General features: G+C 37.0%; 2 protein-coding genes across 2 annotated transcripts; one reads left to right on the forward strand and one right to left on the reverse strand.

Annotated features, from left to right (window-relative positions):
* The first annotated feature begins 9,814 nt into the window (after positions 1–9,814).
* LOC147761358 (acid-sensing ion channel 1-like) lies at positions 9,815–10,676 on the forward strand. Its single transcript, XM_087014356.1, has 2 exons — positions 9,815–9,940; positions 10,186–10,676. Exons 1-2 carry the CDS (start codon positions 9,901–9,903, stop codon positions 10,314–10,316), a joined length of 171 nt encoding a protein of 56 aa, XP_086870482.1. The 5' UTR covers positions 9,815–9,900; the 3' UTR covers positions 10,317–10,676.
* Positions 10,677–11,130: 454 nt separating this feature from the next.
* Positions 11,131–24,478, reverse strand: LOC106172103 (calcium-activated chloride channel regulator 3A-1-like). Its single transcript, XM_087016007.1, has 11 exons — positions 24,217–24,478; positions 22,960–23,254; positions 22,095–22,387; positions 21,291–21,440; positions 19,254–19,550; positions 16,790–17,008; positions 16,039–16,180; positions 15,214–15,351; positions 14,684–14,842; positions 14,019–14,258; positions 11,131–13,667 (listed from the first exon to the last, which is right to left on the reverse strand). The coding sequence occupies exons 1-11, from the start codon at positions 24,391–24,393 to the stop codon at positions 12,295–12,297; spliced, it is 3,483 nt and encodes a 1,160-aa protein (XP_086872133.1). The 5' UTR covers positions 24,394–24,478; the 3' UTR covers positions 11,131–12,294.
* Between the last annotated feature and the right edge of the window lie 1,156 nt (positions 24,479–25,634).

Here is a 25,634-nt window from a genome sequence, read left to right on the forward strand (position 1 = left end):
TGAACTAAATGATACCTCATGGTGTAATCATAGATAAAAAGGTCATGAAATTGTCGGCACTGTTGTAAAATTATAAAAAGAAAGCAATGCTGGCGTTTTTGCGTTATTTTCAGACTCAAAAGTTTCAATAACAAATGTGAAGGTGTTCAAACCCATTAAACGAATGGAATTTTATAGAATGATGACATAAATAAACACAAAAGGAGCATTTCAGAGACGGAGAAATTCATAAGTTACATTATTCCATTTTGATTTAGTAATAAGAACGTTAAAATACGTTAACTTTGCTGTTGCCTTGGATATATAGCAATAAAATCGTAAACATATTCTGAATCAAAATATTATTATAGTATGCTGTTGTAAATGAGAAAAACGCATTGGAGGCAGTACGTATTTCTATTAATGGATCTGAACACCTTCACATTTGTTATTGAAACTTTTGAGTCTGAAAATAATGCAAAAATGTGAAAAAAATAATACATCAGTGCTCTAATGTTACTTATATTTTCATTTGTTTGTACTTATTTAAATTCTAATCTTTTGAACAATAAAGTGAAAACATGTGTATCTTTAAATTACGCCATACTCACCTCCAAGGGAAAAAAACAACCTCTTCCCCAATTTGGTATCATCACCTCTGACATGAGTCAAGCGCCGAATATTTATGGGTAAATCTTCGAAGGACGCGTCCAACAATATAGGAATGAAGGTGTCTTCGCTCGTCTCTGCAGCCTTATGCAGCGCCATATCTTTTTCATGCTGGCACCAAGAACTCGTAAGAAAGTCTTTTGAAAGAAAACAGATAACGTAGGTACACTTTTCAAGGGCTTCTTCGATACAAGACACCGTTGTTGTACCTGGGCGGAAATCTTTTTTTGAGTAGCAGCAGCTGACTCCCCTTTTCTCCAATGTGTCCCTGACACTTTCCACAAATTCAGCATCAACATTACTGTGGGCCAAAAATGCATCATACATGTCTTTATAAAGAACGGATCTGGAATGATAAATGTCATTTCTTTATAATGGTGCTCGTAATGTAATTCGATAGTGTATAGCCTGATCATATAAGCTTTAGGTAAAGTAAGGTAAAAATTTAAAAAAAAATCGATAATAAGAATTTTAATACAAATATTTATATAATAAAACAAAGAAAATTAAAAAATACCGTTCAACAACAAAATACATATTAATATACAAATGAGAAATAATTAAATAAATGAATGAAAAATGATTAAATGAATGAAATAAATTGAAATTTGTCAATTCAGTTATAGAACATTAATAAAAATATCAATATTATTACATATTAATAAATAAGGTTAATTCATACAATACAATCTAAATAATTATAAGAATAACTAGAGGATCAGAGTGGTGATACCGCCTCCGGGTATTGTACCACCAGCTGGAGTAAGCGCATTCATATGGAAAACAAAAAAAGGGACACCACCTCCAGTGTTGTGCTTGACAAGCTCTACAAAATGCAGTAAACAAGAGTTCTCAATTTCTTTGTAGAACATTATAATTTATAACAAATTCGTGGAGAAAAGTAAAAGGTCAAATACACCAGCGCCTCACTGGTGGTACAATAAATATTTAATTGATTTTCACTGATTTTCAATGTGTGAAATATTGCTTTTCCTTTTATATTAATCAATGGGTTTGTTTTTTATATTTGTTTTCATGCCAGTTCAAAACTACGAACAAAAGAGGCAGTCAAACATTGAAATAAACAACCTACCTATCAATCGCATCTTTTCTCTATTGTTATTGTACATGTACTTATTGAAAAAGAGGGGAAGATCAATTGCCATTCAAGCGGACAAAGACCGGGTTACATACAAAATTTGCTCTATTGTCCTGAATAGAATTCCAATCATATGGGCCGAATATAGCAAGGAATCGCTATTTTCATAGGATTTAGCTTACTCCCGTTTTGTTGTATTGCACTCCTCCAAAGAACTGTCAGCATTGCTGGAATATTTTGTTGGTGTGGTGTCATAAGATGAAGACATGACTATCTTTGGTGTGGTGTCATCAGATGAAGATGTAACTATCTCACTCAGGAAGGGAGTGCCCTCATTCGTGGTAATACCGTCGTCCTCCATTCTGAAAAAAATAAACCTACGCTTAAATATATTGTGTCAACAGTGAAGTGGGCATTTTTGGCTTACTCGATTTTTGGATTTTTGAGTACCTTATAGCTTACAATAGAGTGTGTCAACAAAGAAGACCACATTTCTTTTTCTTTATTGGGCAACTCCTTCCAAAGAATGAGAAGTGTGGGTGAGGAGTAAGGCATTTATATATTAAATAAGAACTTATATTCACCCTCCCGGCTCCTCCTTACCTCCTCCTCCTCCTCCCTACCTCCCCCTTCCTTCTCCCGGAGCAAACCGAATGTCAAACACAGAGTCAGAGGACAGTGTGTCGGAAAGCGGTTAAACTAACAAAGAGTCGGTTACAGAGACGGGGGATAATAGATCGGAAATGTACAAATATGGGAACAAACTCCTTGACCGTATTTAAAATAATAACCGTATCGAAAATGGTCTAGAATACAAGGCGCTTTTACACTTCTATCAAAACAGAAAGCAATACCTGATCTTTTCTTTTCGTTGCCGGTATGCTATCCAATTGAGATACCAGTTGAGAAAAAACATTTTTTAATCTGTTATCAGATTTTGTACAAGTTGATTAATTTTCCTTCCACCCTCTGAATCTTGCTATTTTTTTCAAATACTGGTATAACCCACAGTCTTTTCTAATGGTAGAGATGTGAATGTAAACCCTTCTGTAAATAAACCTCTTTTGGGTCAGAAGATAAAGTATTTTTTATTATTCATGGTTCCAGGAAAGTGAAATTTTGATATAAACTTTTTCATGTGGGACCCTAAAATAATCAAACATAGTAATCTGCGCACTAAATATTTTAAAGAGGAAATCAGGTTTATTGCCACGTCAAGGGATATCTTGCTTTTACTAACAAATTGACTTCACAGGAAAACGTGCGACTTCATCTCCACATAATATAGTCTATTGCCTGCAACTTCATGGGATAATGGTAAAAAAGTGACTATTGTTTGCCCCATGTTTTGAAATATCATGTCTTTGTACCGCAAATATTATCCAGCATTAGTAAACTGTACGTTTTCGTTATATTAAAAAAACTTGTATGACTGAATTAGATTTATGTAGCAACTTTAGTTCTATACACAACGGACGCAGACGACTTTACACTGAGGCACGATTTAATTGCTTTGGCGACTTTTGAGCGTCCTAATCACATTTTTCATCGTAGAACGGACGCAGAAAGGACGCCGTCCATTGCAAAACGATGCTTAACTTATGCCCAAGTTTTAGACCCCATTTTCACAGATTTTAGATCGATATATCCCCGTGAGGAGTCTTACTAGATTACTGTAAGCTTAGCCGCTTAAATGTCTGTCCCGCCCATTTTAAAAAAGCTGTAAGGGAGTAATCAACTTCCGTGCGCGGTCGTCTGACAGCAATTTAGCGTGAACCCCCAGGGAGTTAGTTCGATCTAGTTGGATCGATCTAAATCTCTGGGAATGCCCTCTTAGTGTGCATCGAAAGGCTCACCCAAACAGTTAGTCTAGTGAAAACTGCAAGATGTACAGGCACATACAAATAAATGAGTTGTGCACAGGAATTCCCCTGGATATTATTTCAGTTATAAAACTATTCTATGACACGCATGCGCGCCGTCCTTAATTCATATTTTCTGCATGGCTAACAAGTGTAAATTCAATAGGCCTATGGCCAGTGTAAGAGTAAAAGATTAAATCCCCAAATAAATGCAATAAAAAATATACACATATTAATTTTGTAAAGCACCAATACACTACATGTTTATCTTGGTATGTAGGGTACTCTATGTGAAATAAGTCACCCTTCAGTGTATGTCATTTGCCTTTCTGTTTAATATATGTAATACATGTAAGATTACGCGATCAACACAAAAGGTAAACAATTGGATTTAACAACTTTTCAACAAAAGCCTTCATATACAATTTGCCTTGTACTTTTCCGTTATAAATTCAATTCCTTACAAAAGTGTTTAAACTGGTAAAGATGCATTATACAAGCGTACCTTGGTCTGAGACGTGTTACTTCCCGGGTGGAACAGAAACTCGCAGAGCTATAAAGGGCGGTGACGACGGGGAATCCCCGAAAATTGTATAAGATCTTTTTAGTACGCCAGGTGTCACTTTTTAGTGACAATATTTCCCGCTTGGGGCGCGACTTAAGGGGGCAGCAGGCCCCACCTTCCGCGTTGTTAGACTGTGTGTGATGGGGAATTGGATTTTGTTGTGTGCCTGGTGCTCAAATAGGAGAAACTTAACTAAAAAACATAGTTTATTTTGATTTCCCGTTATGTAAGTTTTTTTCATAAATTTGAAAATATTTTCTTTATTGAAATTTAACAGCTACGTGCAAATGGAATTACTCAACAGATGAAAGGTAGCCTGATCTATAAACGCCAAATACCAGAGCTTAGTTTTACCAATAAAATAGATTATTGATCCAACGCGTGCAAAATGCCCTACAAAGTACTTATAAAAACCCAGAATATAGTTAATATATACATGTATAGAATCAGCGTAAAAAAACTTATCCATAATTTTACTCAAGTTTGTCAGGTCAATACTGCCTTGATACATGCTTTTAAACATGTAAACGGTAACATAATGTAAGCATTAGGAAAAAAAACCCGACTCTCCAAAAATTTTCTACCGAGCTAAAATCTAACGCAGGATATTCCTTGCGCGTAGACATGCCATAGGACAAGAACACGAAACATGTTCCACTGTTTGGATTTCACCGGTACCACAGATACGTTTTTGATCCTCTAAGGGGATGCGAGACCAGCGGTCCTTCTCTACTGTCAGGTCATGTGGTGACAACCTGTACCGGACTGCAATAATGCTCTCTAACTCCCTGACGTCCATATCAGTATAAAGTCCGTGTTGGTTAGATCCGGGTTAATCTCCCTATACATTAGGCCTACAACTTTACAATTTTGATACGCATGCACGCACCCTTACAATACATTCATCACTTAAAGTCAAAAATATTTAAAAAATTTGTACGCTTGCATGGTGCATCCGTGCGTACGCCTTTGGTCACGTCCTTGTGTAATTTTGGCAATTCTTGATCCCTAAAAAGCGACACCTGGCGTACCAAAAAAAAAAAAAAAAAGTTGATGTGATAGGGATGGTAGTCCGCGAGGGACCGTAGTCAATTCACCATTATTTTTTACAGTTGACATTCGTCCCATATACTAACCCCAACACATCGACTAACCCTAGCTAACCTGTACTTACCCTCTACCAGGGCCTCAGTTATAATTGTGGACATTTTTGACATCAGACCATAATGACTGTCTATTTATATAGAGACATATCTGTGGATATCTGTGGAAAAACAATCTGTCGCCCTGGTAGAGGGTAACCAGTACTAATCATATGGGAGCCCGGACTTCCATTCCTTGGACTAGCATTCCTGCCGTAGGTATCGGTTCTGCTGAGGACCTTAGAATGAAATAAAGCCTAAGTCAACGCCTTTTGTAGGTTTTGTAAGCAGGACAACAATGGAGAGGTCGTTATTGTAACTCGGTGAATACTTATGATGGCCCGTCTCGTGCGCACTAGTTTAGCTTATTGATAGAATAATTTTAAGGGGTCTAGGATATTAAAAATACGTCTAAAACTCGATTTTTAGTTTTTTATACGTTAGAAATAATCAATTTTGTATCTAATACTCAATTAAGTTATATTTGTGAAACACGGACTAAAAATATACATTTGGACGAGTTTTTCTACCTGTCCTGACTGGTACGGGTGGCAGGCTTTAGGCTCCGCCTCCGTTGTCAAGCACCGTTACTATGGGGGGCGGGGCAAGAATGGTTGTCTAACTTCTTAAGCTGTTACGCGTGCCCTGGCAGCTCATAAGTCTTACGTCAGCTAAGCAGAACACAGTTATATAAACAGTCATGGGAAGAAAGAAAGTCGTGAGAAAACGGATGAGCGAGGAAAACAAGAGAATTTTGAAAGAGAGTGTACGATATATTAAATTTTCTACTATAGAGTCTAAATCACGTCTAGGTAAAGACTCGAGATCACACTTGAACTGCTGAGTATTCGTACAACGTCTGGGGTTGTCAGAAAAAAATCGTTAGGCAATCATTTTATGCACAATAAAGATTGTAATAGCAAGCAAGTTTTTAAGTAATATTGCCAACCAAAACATTTTCAAGTTCGCATATTACGGTCTTGGCACTCTGTGGCATCATGGCATATGCGTACCCACATTCGGCCATTTCTCGGAGTAAATCTTGCTTTGCTTTCTCAATTTTCGTGTCTTGGTGTGTAGAGCGGCGTCCACGCACGACGGGTGGCAAATTTCCTCTGCTGGCACACCAAGTAATCCTCTTTTTGTTTGTAAGCGCTTCCTTAGACACTTCCTAGACAGTGCACAGACTCCTACTGCGTCAGGCACAATTATGATTAATTACGTCAGTGAAACGAGAGAAGGTAGACCTACTCAGCTGTCAATCATTTCTTAGGGAAGAGCGGCTTTCGTGGTACGAATAAGTTTGCGTACAAAAGTAAGATTTTCTGGCATCTAGATAGAAACAAACAACCCAATTTTAACACGTTATGGTGTATAGACCTTCCCGATCAACAAGATGATAACAGGTAAGGTGGAGGTGCAATTATTTTGCTTAAATAGCCCAATTACCTGAGCAAAATGGTTTAGGAGCGATTTCTCAGCTTTGAAGATTGATAACATAGTCTAAACTTCAATACCCATATCTCATTCTGTAACTGTCAGATTGACATGAAATTTGATGTGTCTCTGTTTCAGTATAATATCTAGTCGACTGAGTCTTGGTTTTTGGATTGACCTTTTATTTTTGAAGTTATTAATACTGAAATTGGAAGGTCCATATATATTTCGTAAAATTAACGTTTTATCAAAATAAAATCAAAAGCAAAAATAAAAAGAGAAAATCCTGACAGAGATCACTGGAGTTTGTGCTAACTTTTAGATAGCTATTTCAATCGTATTAATAGGGCTTTTTGTTTAAGAGAAATTCTTGATTAAAAAAAAGACAATTTTAGCCTCAAAACGCTGATATTACGTCACTCGTGTTACACTGTGACTACAAACTTTGAAAAATTGTTTGGCTTGCTAGACCTTATCTTTAAGTTAATAGGAAATTTCATTAGCTGCATTAGTTTTGGAGTTTTTCGTTAATATCCAAGATCCCTTAAGACCAGCGCACGCTGACAAATAAAATGCAGATCGGACTTATGTTTATATTTTAATGTCCTTTATAACGCATGTGCGTGTTGATTTACATGGTAAGCAAGGTCGACCTCTGTTTTTTTTTTTTTTTTACTCTTTTATTTTTGGCTAATCGACGACGATAATATACTTGGTTATCGCAGGCAGAAGATGGAATAGCTACGCGTAAACAAATAACACAAAACAGATCATTGTGTGTAGGCCCTATATGTAAAACAGCACTCTTGGTCATCCAAACTCATTTAGGCCATGTTCAAAATAAAAGTCATCGTACCAGCAGAATCGATTTACGTCTGAGAGGAATCTCGTTCAAGGCACTCCACGTAATCAACTTAATTGTCTGACACGCCCCATTGGAAAGATAGGGGCTAAAGGCGCATTCCCATAGATTTTAGATCGATCTATCCCCGTGGGGAGTCTCACTAGATTACTGTCTGATAATCCGCTTAAATGTCCGTCCCGCCTACTACAAGCTGTAGGGGGTAATTAACTGTCATGCCCGCTCGGCTGACGGCTATCTAGCGTGAACCCCCAGGGAGTTAGATCGATATAGTTGGATCAATCTAATCTCTGGGAATGGGGTCTAACATTCGTGTGCGAAAACAAGCGACCACCTTTCACATACTCCAAAAAGTTACCCGTTGCTTCTCTAGGGGGCGTGCCAGACAAGTAAGCTAATTAATTGCTTGCCCTTCATTGAGATTCTCCTCAGAGCTGGATCGATCCTGCTGCTACCATAACTTTTATTCTGCACACGACCTTATGCGTACCGAATGCGATAGTCTGGTAGAATTCCAACACATATAATCTATTCATCACGCGCTTCTCTGCAAAATGTATGCTACTGGGTGACCCGTAGATTCACACCCGCTAGAACTTCTTCAAATCCTAAGCAACAATTCATTTTCAAAGTAAGAAAAACAAACTCCACAAAACGTTCTTTGATGCAACAAAAAAGTTGCATTTATTTCTATGAACATTTTACATGCACTAAGTACATGCTATCGACCACGAAATAAAATATGACAATCAATATTGACAAAACTTGGGGCAAATCCACTTGTTGAAGTATCAGATTTAATTGAATATCATAATATTACAAGACTAAATAAGGCACACACAGACAGTTAAAGCTACATGTTGGATGAATCTTGGACATAATAACATTATTATGTCCAAGGATGAATCGAACAATTCTCAACTAAATCAGTCAACCCGCCCCCCCCCCCCCCCCCCCCCCCCCCGACACACTCAAATAGCTCATATGAATGATTAAGAAAGTGTTAAGTTTTTCCTACATTGCACCATAAGTATGGCCAGCAGGTTATTCAATCAGGGTATAAAGGAGATTACATACAGTATGTACCCGTGTCTTTTTCTTTGTCTATCTATTTTATCCACCTAGTCATTTAGTTATTTGCAAAGCTATTGGTCAAGCACCTTCATAGAGACTCGATCTATTTTGCTTTTTATATCTTTAATATTTTAAGTATAAACGTATGCATGCATGTGTGCTTACGTGCGTGTGTTTGTGAGTGTGTTTGCTGTTTTTGCTAATTGATCTGTTTACAAACCAATTATGTGTATGCGTATCCTTAAAAGTACATACCCTATTCATAGATCCATGGAAAATACCGCATATTATAATCCAAACATTTATTATTAAAATGATAGTAATATATTGCTATTGTTATTATTGTTATTCCATTGATGTTTTTAAATTGAAATCGTTATTTCTAAATGGGTCATACAAGCTTGAAATTTGGGTTACGGCAAAAATAATTTTTCATTGGTAACGAGGCGAAACTGAAAAAAAAGCACTTGTATAATTTTACTTTTTTTTTTTTTTTGAAATTACCCTGCCTTTTTTATAGTTTGAAAAGTAAAAACACGATATCGCAACTAACATCCCCATGACATGCTGTGATCACGTACATGAACTACAAGAAGGGTCATATAGCAATTAAGGCTATAAAGCTATCAGACAAAACGAGCGCTTTCAAAAAGACTCGACCTTGCCTATTTGATATGCGATGCGGGTCCTTGGGGAGAAAACTCCATTGACTTAATTGACAAAAACATTTTTGTCACGGACGTCCTTAAAATGAAGGTTATTCACGTAGGCCTCAATAGTCATCCCCCAATTACAAATATGTGCTTTAGGGGTAATTCCTAATGAAACTACCGTTCTGCGTAGATTGATCGCTGAATGCACATTGATTTCTCCTCGCATTGATTCGAATACAGAAAAACTGGTGATTATACGAATCCGTTGGAAACAAGAAGAGACGTGTTAATCTTTTTAACTGATTGCATTCAGCAAGAGGCCCTGCGGAGTTGGATCGATCTACGCAGGACGACAGTTTCATGGGGAATGGGCCCTAAGAATCGTGTAGTTTGCGTATTAGCATTGCAGCTGTTGGTGACCTGCATGGCTATCAGGTCGCACAGTCTCGTTTCGAGCTAAGCGAATTTATACTTATGAAATTCACATAAACTGTGTTATGTTGCAGGGACAATCTTCTGGCGCTTGACATATATTACGAAGAACTCAACCTTGAGTCCATGGAACAGAAGAAAGCGGTGGAAGAGTCGGGGCTTTTGAGTGAGTTCACACAAAACGATGCTTTGATTTTTTGGGATTATTCACTTACAAATAGTAGCGTTGGTGAAAAAAAAGTTGCATTAAAGGAATACAAGACATGATCTCACTTTTCTTAAGCAGCAAGAACTGTAAATATTAAAAAAAAAAACGAAAATGGCTATTTTTGATGCGTAGTCTAGACTAGGCATCTTATTATTAGTTTATTGCTAAAGGGATATATGTTAAGATATTTGTATTTATTTCAGGTGATATTGGAGGCCAACTGGGGTTATTCATGGGATTTAGTGCGCTCACATTTATAGAGTTTTTCGAGTACATCATTCTCAAATTCCGCAGATTGACACGCCGAAGAAAAATCATCGAGCCGATAGTTTAAGTAGAGGGGTGTTAAGAGACAAAACCTTTGAACCCACATACAGACGATTGGTATTATATTATTAAACGCCACTCGTTGACTTCGGTAATAGCTGCAAAACTCACCAATTACCAAGAGTACGCAGCAGCCAGGTTTGGGGGGCTATAGGCCTAACATCAATTTCGACTGTACATGTACAGCAACATGTACAGCATGTGTACATCTTTTCCCAGTGTGTAACTAAGGGTGAAAATCAGAACAGTTTGAAATTCAATAATAAGTACCAGTCTTTTGTGGAAGTTTATCATTGTCGTTACCATGGCAACCGAAGGTGATCCAAACAAAAATCGATATCCATGTTGGTTTAGGGCTATAATGAGCAAAAAACAAACAAACAAACAAACAAACAAACAAACTAACAAACAAACAAAACAAACAAACAAACAAATAAAAAAACAAACAAACAAACAAAAAATTAAAAAAAAAAGATTTTATCGAAATCTGAGAGGGTCATATTCAACCCTGTTCTTTAAACCCTGTTCTGGATCTTACAAAGATTATTGCTTAATTTCCTGCTGAACACATACGTGAGTAAAATGTAAAGGTCTAACTTGTTTTTTACCAAAACGTGAAACTTGTGATCCATATTGCAGCAGCCGTTGCAATCCTGACCAAAAAACCGACATCTGTATTTCCTACAGAGAAATACTATGACTGTCCCGCCAAGAAATATATTTTCGTAGAACATTCTGGTTCAGAATATGCGTTACTTCTTATATGGGCAATACAATGCGCATTTTTATTATACAAACACAATGACACTGTGATACAGATCTGGAAAGCATATATTTTATTGGAAACTCTTCTTTCTGGAATAATTGGATCGTATACAATTCAAACGGTGAGTGAATTGCTAATCGTGAGGCAAATTGTTCTATACATAATGCACACATTTACATCTATGCATAGATTTATCACCGAAAAATGTACTAAAGTGCATAGCATGTATTATACGTATTCACACGTATGTATTGATAATATATGGTCCATCGTTCTTGTGATTATAATATTTATAATATTCAATCTAACTTAAATACATAGTCCAATTTTGTGTACATGTGTAGATTTTCTTCCGTTGTAGGCGTGTGCTCGTGAAGCATATATACTTTACAGTAGTTAACTAAATATTCTCATTTGAGTTATGAAATTAAAGCCCGAAAAAGTAAATAACATATATATTAGTAAGTTGAATTCCTGGGATATTGTCCAATATATTGTAACCAACTAGAGCTGGGGAATATGATATGCTTATCCAATTCTTGGCTTTTCTTCCCCATTCTGTCAATTTTGTAAAAATAACGATAAGCCGCATTCCAACTATTATATGCCATGATTTCTGTGATTGTGAATCAGTTAAACTTTTCAACAGTTTCAATCATGTTACACATATGTGCTAATAATAAATGAATACACAATGAAATGCATGTTTTGTGTTGACATATCTGTCTTCTATGTGGTCAGGAGTTATGTGGCAACATGGCAATAAAACCTTCCACTAAAACAGAGTAACACATACGTTGTATACTTCACGATATAAATAGTATCACTATTTATATCATGAAGTAGATCATGGATCATTATTTTAGCTCTCCAAACACATGATACTTCTATTCGGAATATGTATCTCCAAAACAATTTTCATCCACTACTTGAAATAATATTTAAAAAAAAAATGAACTCTAGAAAAAGCAAAACATTCTGGTTTTGCGTCAAAGTTAACTTTGTTAATACAACTTTTTGTCTAATACTATATTATCTCCAGACAATATATATGACTACTCGATCTACTATTAGTTATCGAAGCTTCTTTACCGTTTTCACAGTTTTATTGCTTTAGGCACTAGGCATGTCCAGTATGCTTCCTCGAACTTGATGTTAAACAGGCCTTTTGATAAGCTCGTAAAATAAAGATTACTTATAAATGGTGTACCGTGGTGATTCATTCTCTTCCATATATGGATATGGGCATCTTGAGGGCCACTTGCGGAACTTGCGGTGGTTTTGTTGTCCGGTCAACGATTGGTGGAGCGTTATTTCCAGTACTAGTAGAGGCCTGCGGTTCTCTAAACCCCCTCCGGTCTTGTGAGCCCCTGTTTCCATATTGCGTGTATCCAGTCGGTTGGTAATTCTGGCTACTGAAAGCACTGTGCTGCGGTTCCACTTTGTTAACGAAGGAAGAGTCGTTGTGAGGGGTAGATTGCGGTTTCGTAGGCCTTAGATTATTGGTAGCATAAATATTTTCTTCGTATCCTGGTATCATCGCCGTAGCTGCACCGAGGTTCAGTGTATCCCTTCTCCGTTCTGGGTATTGGAGGTTCCTGTTCCAATAAGGCTTCGATTCTGATGCAATTTCAGCCTGTTCCTCTGGGGCATATCTGTTATATTCGCCAGAACGTCTTACGCCAGGCGTACCATGTTCTGTAGCATTCGTTGGTAGGGAATTGGGAGGGCCTCTTTGATCCACTGCAAGGTTGATGTATGTATTCCCTTTGGCCACTGTTGATACGTTTTGGTTCAGCCGGTTAGTGTCGTTTCTGAAGTTGTAATATCCATGCTGGCGAGGCACTTCATTTGGCTTAACATCCGCCTTAAATTGACCTGACGTATTGTCATTCGACGGAATTCTCTTTGGGGCAGCCGGGAAGGGGTATCCTGATCTATTTGGTGGAGGGTAAGAGGCAAGAGCAGAGCCGAAGTCTGACTTAACTTTGTCTTGCTTCGCTTGATGAACATGGGGATGTGATATTTTGTCCTCGTGTGGGTGATGCCAGTAATTTCGGAATTCGTAAGGATTAACCGGATGAGAACCGTGGATGTTGTGGCGATCGTGAACTCCATCATCACGAGGATTAGGGAAGTGGCCACCTTTAGGTTTCTTTAAGTCAGGGCAGACTATGAAAGCCGCTGCAATCACCACAATAATCAGCAGAGCCACCGCCGCAGAAGCACTACCAATGGCGATTTGTTGAACGGGAGAGAGTCCTGATGATGATGACGCGGTTGTGTCTTGGGTCGTACTTGTTACTGGCTCTACTGAGGGTAACGGATAACTGTAGACAAAAAATACCGAGACGATATTCGAAACTTGTCCTATCTTATTTTTGTCATCTGATGCCAAAAGCGCAATGAAATACGTGATGTTTGAATTAACTCTTTGGTTGAATTGGACGCGAAAAGTTTCTGTTGCACCCGCTGGCAAGGGTGAATCAAGTTTTCCCTGGATAATATCCTTGTCAAGGAGTTTATAGGTGTTACTGAAGTTGAGCCGGAGTTGTGAGATTGAGGTGCTGTAGCGAATAATGTAACTCGATGCTGAAAGAAGGTAAATGAATAAATAAGAATTACCGGTATCTATATAAAACAAGCGGGCCATTTAAGTTTTGCTTTGAATACTGATCATAGATAAAATCAACGATCCTTTTAGACGGAGAAAAGTACTTTGTTATGAAGCATGCAATATCAGTGTCTTTGAAAAGTGTCTTGAAATAATGAATCAGATTTTTTCGCAGTTATAAATCTATATCATGAAACGTGAAGTGATTATCCTTTGCTGTGCCTGTAGCATTATCGGCAAGGCTTTGATTTGCACGTATATACGTCAGTGCTTTGGTCTGGTTAATATGTCTACTGAATCGGACATAATGCAAACAACTTCCTACTAACCTTTTCCTTGGTCCAGATCATCACCAGTTGCTGTCCAGGACAATGTAACAGTTTTATTCTCAGTGTTAACTGCTGACAACACCAGGTCGTAGATTCTGTCAGGAGGGTACAGGTCAGGTGGTTCTGAACCAGGCGTCGAAGTTGGGAGATTCTTAACTGTGAATAAACCTCCGCTGTCGGAACGCTCGAATGGTTCTATTGGTGTGTACACAACCTCCGACTTTATGGCATTTGCTGCAGCTTAAAATGTATCGACAGTTTTGCCAAAACGTTTGTAAAGGCCCAAATTGGTATAAGGTATTTTTCTCAAATTGCACAATGTCTCAGCTTTTTAGAGCAAATGAGTTAAGTAAATATAAAGCTGAAAGACGTGCACAAATGACAACTACTGATTTAGATGTACACATGCAAACATATAGGCCTAACTTTGTCATGTTGCTTGGTGTCGCTATCTTGTGCATTAACACTGCATGACAGTTAATCTGCATGTTATATCAAAATTGATCTAAAGAACGTTGATCGTTGTAATTCAACATACTTGACACAGCATGAAAAGGAGACTTACATGTAGTTATTTCTGATGACAGACAATTTTTACAAATGGTGACATTAGCACGTATGGTCATTAGGCAAGTTAAATATGCAAAAACGAGTTTATAGCTTACTTGTGTTGGTAATGATTGGTAACCTTTGTCCACCAACCACAGACTTTACTGAAACACCTTCTTCACCTTTAACTACAACTCGCACAGAATGCGTCCCGTCGCCTTCAAATTTCAGGAAATATGCCGAGTAGATGCCATCGTTCTTGGTATTATCCGCACCTTTGTGAAAAACAAAAGACAGACATATAAGACATATTTTCTAATTATTTCTCAAAAGTATAAAGTTTGCAACTAAGCGAGGCTGAAATAGCAAGCCTAGGGATATGGGTCCTGCGTAAATGTGAAAATTAGAACTCTCAATTATATTTGGGTTAAAAAGGTCGTATATATGTGATTTTTGCCAACAGAGTCCATTGCAGTTTATGTCAATTTTGAAGCTTGATAAAGGGTACACTTACTTTTTCGAGCAATGTGTGTTTGTAACGTATTTTCTTTTAAAAAAGCATGAAATACCGACATGATTTAATAAATAAGTGAAATAATAATCATGGAAGCGAATCCAAATTGATACAACGAATACGTATATTCACCTGCCCCGTTATCAAGCAGTTGTAGTGTGTGGGTATTCCCAGTACTTGCGTCAACATAAGCCATCACAGTGGCGCCAACTATCGGAGTGTAGCCTTGACTAACCTCTCCGTATATGACAATGCGGGACAAACTGGGGTCTGGAACGAAGATTGTACATGATAAGCGTGTCAAAAGAGAATGAAGGATAAGTGTATATATATATATATATATATATATATATAGGAGCGGGGAAAAGGGTGCTTGGCGGAACTTATAGTCTTTAGTTGTTAAGCCTCATCAGTCATAATAATTCTTGAATGGCTAAGAAAACTGTAAGGGGTTATTTATCATCCATAAGTAACAAATGAGATTTTTATTGCATCCTATTATTCATTAAGGCATCTCTCTTGGTGCTGATTTAAAACAATGAAATATATAAAATATTGGCGTTTATATTTCTCGTTGTTAGGTATGAGCAAAGGCCATTCAAAGCTTTTATCGTCAATTTAACACCATTCTATTTTAAGGTGAGAAAGCAATCTGGATTGTAGATACTTAATAAATAGAAACCATTACCATAATTATTATCATCTGATACAAAATTACGTTCAGAGAAATTGTGCAAGGACATTTGGAGAAAGAGAAAACTAATTTAATGGGTTCATTAACCATAAATAAGTATGGGAATAATTGCTGTTTACCCCATGGAAATCCATTTTGGCCAAAAATGAACAGTTGGTCTCCCTTGAAGCTTAGTTTTGTGCGTACCCGTATGAGGACGTGAGTGTTTGTGTCACCTCAAATAGGTGCGGTATTTAGTTTGAAAAGTTAAATACTACCTTTACCTGCAATATCTACGGTATCACTGCTCACACTGGCACTCAGTACAATGGGTGCAGCGTCTGAAGAGGGGCGTGAAGAGACCTGGACCTGGACTGCAGCGGCGACGGAATACACATTTGTGACAGTATAGAACCATCTCCCGACCTGTTTAAAAAGGTAATTTGGCAAAAAAAAAAAACTCTTTTACAGAAGTGTATGTAATTTATGGAAATGCTTCGTTATCAGATGGCACATTATTACAAAATACATAAAAATTTGACCTCGTTTACTTTCCATTTCTTGGGATGGGCCCCTTTTGGGGTATCAACTCTATATGAGAGGTAAAATTCCACAATAAATTCATTTCAAATAACTAATAAATATAAAAATTCAGTTTCACCACCAAAACGGCGGTAAGTGCAATTATTTTGAAATTTATGCTTGCCGATCGGACCAGGTGGACTATACAGATGGCTTCCATAAGAATTGATATTTTGAAACAACTTGGACTTACTTCCAATGTGGGAACAGATTCATTAACCATTTAAAAAGCATGGGAAATTTTGTGTTTGCTCCAGGAAATACTTTTATCGCACTTTCCGACAAAAATAAAGACTTGTTATCCCTTTAACTTGAAATCATCCCATTATCACCAGTCACCGTCTCTGACAATTTTTTTTTTATTTTTCGTTTATGTGTCAATCGAGAATGAGCAGCAATACGCATAACTTTATTAAAACTGAAATATTTCATCATTTGATTATATAGACCTACCTGTGTAGTGCCTTTAATATCAATACTCAGTACTCCAGACCCATAGTCCTGCGCAGTGGGCGTTATGGTCACATTGTCAGGTGCTGTCAATGTCACAGTGATAGAAACAGTGCTCCATGTGAATAAAAACCGTGTGTTGTTGCCAATAGTGCTGTCAATATATATGGAACCTTCAAAAGAACCACCTCCACTGGGGACTGTAAACGATTCTGACATAATCTGTAATTAAGGGGGCAAACACTGCATTTTATAGTACAAATGTCTAACTAGGCATAAATGTTCCTTGGGCCAAAAGAAGATTTTTCATCCAAAGAGACACCCTCTATTGATGCATAAATTGGCATAAATTATACAAATTAGGTGCCAAAATATATAACATTTCATATTTCCATCAATTTTTGATCTAGAAACATGTATAGATTATCAAACCTGACTAAACTAGGGACAAATAACCCATTTTTGATGTTATGGAAGCAATTGGTGGCCATTTTTCGCCTCAAATCCAAGATGGCCGCCACCCGCCATTTTGAAAGTTGACAATTTTGCTATTTTATGTTGAATTTTGAAGCGTTTGGTCTATATATTATTGATATATATATTGATTCCTACTATTTTGAGGGTGCAAAAGTCATTTTTTATATTGTTTTGGTGATAGAAGGTGATAGAAGGGTGTTTTAAGTGCCTACCAAGATATGTGTGAACGCTGCAAAACCATGGATATTGATAACCCGTATTCAAATATATCTCAATGCAATTTTATGTTATATACCATCAGTATTTGACTGTATTATTAGCAAAAAAAAAAAAAAAAAAAAAAAAAAAAAATCATTTTGACCATTATGGAGGCCATTGGTGGTCGTTTTATCCCTCAAATCCAAGATTTGAAATTGGGCATAATTCGCTATTTTGAAACTATACAGTATGTGTTACATCTTTGGAAATGAGTAACACGTCTTTTCATATTATTTTCTGGTACAGAATACATTATCTGTTTCATAAAATTTGTACCCAAATCCAAGATGGCCGCCATCCGCCATTTTGAAATTGGGCATTATTCATTATTTTTGACACTATCACACCTTCATAAGCGTGCCATACGTCATTTTTTATTATTTCCTGGTGCAGAAAACATTTTCGGTATTATCTGTTTCATAAAATGTAAATAGAAACTTTTATTAGCCTCCAAATAAATATAGGATTCAGTCGTCACATGGGCCTGCAGTTTGTATGTACAATTAGTAGTCTAATTAGTACAAAACTTTGTTCTTTAACATATTTTAAGGATTTTGCCCAATCTATAAAACACGTGTCAGCAGTGGTATCGTTACACAAAAGAAGGAATCTGCAAAACCAACTAGAAAGTTGTAAGCTATTGTTAGCTATTCTTTTGCTCAAATCCAAGAGCCTGTCGCTTTAAAATTATGGCATAATTTACCTTTTTTTGAGCTGTTGGACTTTCATATGATCGTAATACATCAATTGTTACTATTTTGGTGTTGTTCTGGTGACAGAGGATAATAAAAAGGCATAAGGTGTTTTAAGATGATTCCAAGATGAATTTTCCTGTACTTGTCACATGCTATAGATGTTTTGTGTTTCTTCGCCCATTGGAAACAATGAGAACTTTCTAGTGTAATATATATATATATATATATATATATATATATATATATATATATATATATATATATATATATATATATAGACCAGACGCTTCAAAATTAAAAAAAATTGCAAAATTATGTCAACTTTCAAAATGGCCGGTGGCGGCCATCTTGGATTTAAGGCACAAAATGGCCACCATTTGCTTTCATAATATCAAAATGGGTTCCTTGCCCCTAATTTAATCAGGTTTGATAATCTATACATGTTTCTAGGCCAAATATTGATGGAAATATAAACTATTATCTATTTTGGCACCTAATTTGCATAATTTATGGTAATTTATGCATCGATAGAGCGTGTCTCTTTGGATGAAAAATTTTCTTTTGGCCCTACGAACATTTGTGCCAAGATAGACATTTGTACTATAAAATGCAGCAATTGGCCAATTTTTGGTCCTTAGCAAGCTTCTAAAATATGTATTTTAAGATTAAGTACTACGCGTGTGAATTAGGCAGATTGTGAGCATACTGAGAGCAGTTGAACCTATCAAAGAATAGCCTGGGACTGCAGTGATTTATTAATAATGGAACTTTCAATATTCCCAATTTATGGATAAAAGGTGTCGTTCGTTTGCTAGATCTGTGCGCCTACGGCAGCCACGCTGTATACTCGCCAGGGAGGTGAGAGCTTAAAGACCTAGTCTGTATCTTGACAAGAAGTGACCAGGCAAAAGTATCCATTTTATTCTTTCTTTTATGTACAACTTCAACCCAATAGGTTGCAATTATTAATTTAGTAATTATTGTTTATTTATTATTATTTACAACACATGCTAAAAAAAGGCCATGACACGATTTACCTGAACTAGAACATCTTTCTGGCCGCTGTTTCTCTGCGTAATGGTCTTAGACAAGGAGTCCGTTAAAGAAGTCGATAGAGCATTTCCTGTTTCAAAGAACGATAGGCCTCCAGTGTCTTTAGCTAACGATATAAGTTGATCATCAGCTGAAGCCGTAAAAAGTAAGGTATCCACTAAGACCCCCTTCGATATCAGGTCTGGTTTAACATGGGCAATGCGTGGATCCTCATTTTCCTCGCCATCACTAACAACGACCAAAATGCCACCAGCTGCTTCCATGTTGTTGTATTCTAACACCTGGTTGAATACAAATCAGCATCTATCAGTGAATGGGACCGAGCAGGAAAAATTAAATACTCAGATATATACATGTACCTGTGTATCAGCACACAATTAAGATATCTGTACAGGTGAATTACTCCCAACTTCTGTAAATGGGTTATTCAAAATGGATATAATAGCAAAACTGGGCAAAAAACTAAAATAACTTTATTTGAACAACGTCTACGGATAAACGAAGAGCGATTTTTTTTTTTTTGTAATTCAAAGGGTAATATAACAACACAACGGTTTCATGGCATTGTGTCCATTATTATGCACTGGTTGTATTATGATCAATACTGGATATATCCATAGTCCTACATACATATATAAACAGCCTAATTATACAACAGAATATGGTGCATGTATCGACTTACATGTATGCCTCTTTGAAGACCACAACCAATGCATGTCCCTCCATCAGCGATTAGTCCATTAACAATGGAAACCATGTTTTCTCTCACTGCTTTGGAACTCAATGTCGTTAATTGCTTCCTTATGGCAGCTGCAGAGTTGAAAATAACTATGCCGACTCGGCTATCTTCGGCAACAGTGTTGAGTAGAAACTCTGCACACGCCTTCTTCAGGTTCTCCAATCTGCTCTGAAATATTGAACGAAATCCAGCTAACAGCTGTAATAGTTAGATATTTCTTCAGACAAAAATAAAAACTATCAAACACAAGCCGAAAAATTTTAATACCGTTAGCTCACGGCCAACCTGGACGTAGGCCTTCATCAGATTGATGTGAGCAGACTGACCGCTAAAGGTATATGAAAAGGTTAGCTAACGGTATGAAAGCTTTTCGGCTTGTGTTTGATAATTTTCATTTATGATCCAACTACCAAACTTATGAACATTTTTGCTATTTCGTCAGAATTTTTTTGATTATTTCTTTATCTCTTTGTTTTTCTACTTATTGATTTATTAACATTTTTGCTGAATCCGTTCTGTGGGGGTCACAGTATTTTGAGTGTTAAATACTTCAGCGAGTGTGACGTCACACCTTGATTTTCAATTTCATTGGAAAAGTGAGAGGATTGTCAGTACATTTTAGCATATACATTGATTGAGAGTTTATAAATAAATTCAACTTAACGGAGTCATTCCAGTAAAGTTAATGAATATATTTTGTGTGCCTGTGCTTGTGTTTGCCTGTGTGGATTCTAGGACAATCCCCCCGGACTATTCCCCCCGGACAATTCCCCCTAGGAAAACACCCCCTGGGGGGGGGGGGAATTGTTCGGGGGGCATTGTACATTGTCCTGATACCGTGTGTGTGCTGTATTTACCTTTCAAAAATTAAATTACACAGTTCAAGAGACATGGGACACTTACACCCCTCATACTTCCGGATACGTCAAGAACCAGGACATATCTCTTGGGCTGCTGTTGAACCACTTTGAAGGATAAAGTTGTATCTATATTCCCTTGTACGGGAGGGTTATTATCTAAATTAATGAAATATAAATATATATAATATTAATATTCTGCTTGATGAGTAAATCCTTATTTTTCAGATGAGCTGGGTATGAATTATGTTTGAAATGCTATTTACAGTTAGCAGGCGAACGTACTAGTACACCTGTGCAGAGCAAAATCCACTTTCTCTTTTCATTACAGAAATTTAACATTTTCAATTAATCCACTTCAAACACAAGTCGAAAATGATTTGTCAGTGGATTGTCATTATTACTACTTCTTTTGCGAATTATGAAACCTGAACCTTACTGTTCCTAAAATCTTCGTGTTCCCTCATGACTTCCCAGGCACTCCTGCCGCCACAGAGTCTATTCTGCCTGTTAGGGGCCTGGTCGTTATGTTGGTCAAGTGAATCTGTCTCATCATTGTCACAGAACCCGATAACCTGCAGTGATAATTATGTATCTCAATATCTTGACAGGACTGGGTGGGTGTAGAAACATCACAAAAATTGTAGATAGTACTATGGATATATCCTCTTTTGGAAATATCACTTATTATGACATCTCACCGATTTTATAACTAAAATATCATTTTCATTCAAAAAGAGTCCATGAAGATGTAACATATCTCCCCTATGCCAATTTCTTTCATCTGAAATACAATACATTAATATGTTTCATCAGTCGCGTTTGACTCAATAGACAAAGAAGTAGCAGTTTCAGATACATATCCTGTGTCAATTAAAAACCTTTATATGCTAAGCATGTTTTGGCTTTTGACCTTTTGAGTTTCATGATATTTTTATTTTTATTCCAGCCGCTGCCAAAATTTGTCTCATTTAACGCGCACTTACGGTTCTCAATCTGTTCTAGAACATGTTTTCTCTTTTAATGAAAAAAACTCTTTATCTGCTCTGGGAAATTCTGAAGGACTTCCCAAAAACAGTTCTCGAACTGTTACATATATATCAGAACGGCATTAGAACTGTAAAAAAAATACACCAAATATTATAGATTGAGAACCGTAAGTGAACGTTAAATGAGACATATTTTGGCAGGGGAGGATAAAAGACAAAGTGGTATCGTCCTGCACTTACAGATGTTACATAATGGTGTGACATGATAGAGGTGGTTCCCACGTTGTTGTATACATCAGGGGCGAACCTGCAAGCACTTTCTGGGAGGTTGGTTTCATTATCCGGGTTGCAATTCCACACGAAACTGTCGCTAACTCTCTTATAGTCCTTGCCAGTCACTCCACGGGAACAGCGCACGCCTTCTATTCTCTCAGATATGGAATCGTGGTAGAAGTGAACATCGTTTTCGTCCACCGGGTACTCGTCAAACAAACCCCAGCGCAAATGTCCCCACTCATGGAGGACTGTCTTGGCTGAAATATGAGAGAGAGAGAGAGAGAGAGAGAGAGAGAGAGAGAGAGAGTGGTGAAGATACAGTGACCAAATATACTTTTGTCAATGTTTTATATTTACCAGACTCCCCTGTCAGAACTTTTATGGCAATATTGTATTTTTTTCATAGGGACCATTCCCAGCCCTATCGTACTAACTGTGGATTGATCTATCCCTAAGAGGTTCTCGCTAAATTGAAACCAACTGACGCGTCTTAGATATCTGGCACACCTACTGTAGCTGTTAGGGGGTAGTTAACTACCGGTGTCGTTTAACAGTTTCGGTAGGCGTGCAAGACATCTTAGCTTAAGCTGAAAGCAATTTAACGACAAACCCAGTGGGGGTGAATCGATCCTGTTAAATCGATCTTGTCATGGGAACCCAGTCACATATATTCTACTATCATCAAAATCCGTACCGATTTCAATATTGACTGTCATATTTATGTACTTTTCTCTAGATTATGCCAGTGTGCATTTTGCACCACTGGAATCAGGTTTATCACACGTTTAGAACTCTTCTTATATTTTATAACAGTTTTTAATGGACTTACCAGGAGGCGTCCCATATTGCCTTGCAACGGCATCATCTAGTATGAATGCTGGAGTCAAGTGCATAAACGTCCCCGGCTGTCCACATTCTCCCTTCTGTTTGACGTATGGGTTGTCACCTTGTTCACCATTGGGCTTGTCTATGATCACGTTGGCCTTTTCAAAGGCTTCGATTCCTGCCTGTTCGTACGTGGAGTTTTTCGTCCATGTTTTAGGAACGAGAATCGTGATGTTCCGGAGATAGGCACGCTTTTTAGTAGCAGTAAATAGTAACTGTGACATTTCGACGAAGTATTCCTACAGAATTAATTAAAAAAGTTATTTGCCAATATAAATTTGAATAGTTTCAGTATCATGCATTGTCTTTTTTAAATAAACCACGTGCTTTAAATCGAAATTTTTTATTCATTCGATCCCGCGTTTTTTCTTGATTTTTATTAAATGAGCAAGTAAAAGAAACGATGATAAAACTACATTTTACTAAACTAGAGGCCTTTTCATCTTTATTTTTATATGCAATGATTCGGGCACGACGATGGTGATTTAATGTTTCTGAGCTACTAGTACACGGTGTATTGTGTCACTGTGGAGCTCAAGTATGTGAGCTACATTGTATGACATGAAATATAATTGGATTTGAGGAATTTTTTAACAATTCTACTTGAGTCTTTTGTTGTTGATGTTTAGTTTGGAAGGATAACAAATAATACAGACTGCGTCAACTGCATTGTTGCACTAACAAAACGAGTGTACGCGGCCAAGCATTTCAAAGTTTCTTTTGACAACCTATGAACCTATGAAAACCTATGAATGACTTCACACAATAGTAACTTGAACAAATGAAACCCTCAGCCTTACTGAAAAACATTAAATCGAAAGTAAGATAATTAATTGTATTTATGTAGGAAATGGTTTGTTTTTAGTGGTGGTAATAACTTTGTTAATAATACATCAACGCTTTGTTTATAGGACATAGTTTTTGTTTGGGTCTTGTGTCTGCACATTTTGACCTTAAGCACTTGACCAAGGCAAGGTGATAACAGATGTCCAGGGTTATTAAATGTCTTAGCTGCTGTGTATCTAGGCATACACATTTATTTTTATGAAATACGTTTTTGGAACAACATGGATTTAAAATCAAAACGAATAGGATTTCCTTATCCAAGTAAACTTGGTTGCATGACTAATAACCTCCACATGTCCTTAATACATAAAAAACGTTCAACCTTTAAAAAATCACAGCAGTCCTATATACTTACTTTGATTCTTGGAATAAGTTTAGAACTTTCAGGAACGTCTGTTCCGATTGCAATGAGAAGTCCTTCGTAACCGTTGTCAATCAGAGTAACATTGGTGCGCAACCTTTGGCCCCTTGCTAATGTCATGAAAGACAGTAACAGGACCAAATGTGTTATATGACTGCGACGGACTTCCATCACTTCCACTCATCTGAAACGTCTTCTCTTGGCAAATGGCGACAGGGAAACGCGCCACCTTATGACGAGAGAGGTTGTGTTCAACTTGGAGTCCCACGCGTGTATAAGAGAGATTGCATGAAAAGCACTCCAAATACCTTTATAACTGCAGCAGTGAACATAAAGTACAAAGCCAAATAAAATAACAATGGACAGGTTAAGCTTAAAAAAATTCAGTCAACAGAGATTGTGTCGTGTCTCTTTAAGTCGCGTATAATTTCAGTGCAGTAGTCTTGCGTATTATTCTGACAAAGCCAAGTCATTCAAAGCGAGTTGTTTGAAAAAATTCGAAATATTTGCAGTACAACAATGGTCCATGTCCTTTATGCGAGCTCAGGTACAAAACACAATGGCTGCAGGATACCGAAAGTGAGAAATTAACTTATTTATTTTGCTGTTGACTAATTTTACATTTTGCACTAAAGCAAGTTGCGGAGTAAGCAATACAATTAATTAAGCTCTAAACTGAAATATTTACTATCACCCTCACACACGCACTCTTAAACAAGCACATATAACAATTCCCTATGATAACAGCGTAGTATAAAGACAAACTGGTTATATACAGGTCTGTATAGACATACATAGAGCAAACCAATATTAGAGTATACACATTTTTAGTAACATTTGTACAAAAAATCAAGAATTTTTGTGCACTAACGGCATGTATGTATACAAAGACATGTATCGTGCAGTACTTCATAGATTTACATATATCTTTTCTGGCACTTGATATATATTACAAAGAACTCAAGTTTGAGTCCATGGAACAGAAGAAGGCGGTGGAAGAGTCGCGGCTTTTGAGTGAGTACACACAAAACGATGCTTTTATTTTCGGGGGATAATTCACTTGGAAATAGTAGCGTTAAAACAGACGAGAGGTTAAGGTTTAAGGTTGCCTTGTTGGAGTACAAGACATGATCTCACTTTTTTAGGCAGAAATTACTGTTTTAAAAAATTTAATAAAAAGACGTACATTGCTATTTTGATTTGAAGTTAAGACTAGGCTTCTAATTATTAGAATTTCTTTTCTTAATTTTCAAAAATAAATATGGAAAGCTGTTTGTGTTTATTTTAAGTTGATATCTGTTTAACTTGTTTTCGCCAAAACGTGAATTTTTCAATCCATACTGCATAACCCGTCGTCAATCCCGTCCATAAAACCGACTTCTGTATTTCCTACGCGTTACTTCTTATATGGG

Source organism: Lingula anatina, chromosome 6 (assembly GCF_051362555.1).
Source record: "Lingula anatina isolate TDL-2025a chromosome 6, LinAna3.0, whole genome shotgun sequence".
Taxonomy (NCBI): Eukaryota; Metazoa; Brachiopoda; class Lingulata; order Lingulida; family Lingulidae; genus Lingula; species Lingula anatina.

Excerpts from the sequence above, each read along its gene's own strand:
- LOC147761358 (XM_087014356.1), top strand. The coding sequence starts at position 9,901 with ATGGAACAGAAGAAAGCGGTGGAAGAGTCGGGGCTTTTGA. Across the intron at positions 9,941-10,185 it reads GGAAGAGTCGGGGCTTTTGA|GTGATATTGGAGGCCAACTG; the intron begins GTGAGTTCACAC and ends TATTTATTTCAG.
- LOC106172103 (XM_087016007.1), bottom strand. The coding sequence starts at position 24,393 with ATGGAAGTCCGTCGCAGTCATATAACACATTTGGTCCTGTTACTGTCT. Across the intron at positions 19,551-21,290 it reads GGAACAGTAAGGTTCAGGTT|GTGTTAGAATACAACAACAT; the intron begins TCATAATTCGCA and ends GTATTCAACCAG. Across the intron at positions 13,668-14,018 it reads TGATCTGGACCAAGGAAAAG|CATCGAGTTACATTATTCGC; the intron begins GTTAGTAGGAAG and ends ACCTTCTTTCAG.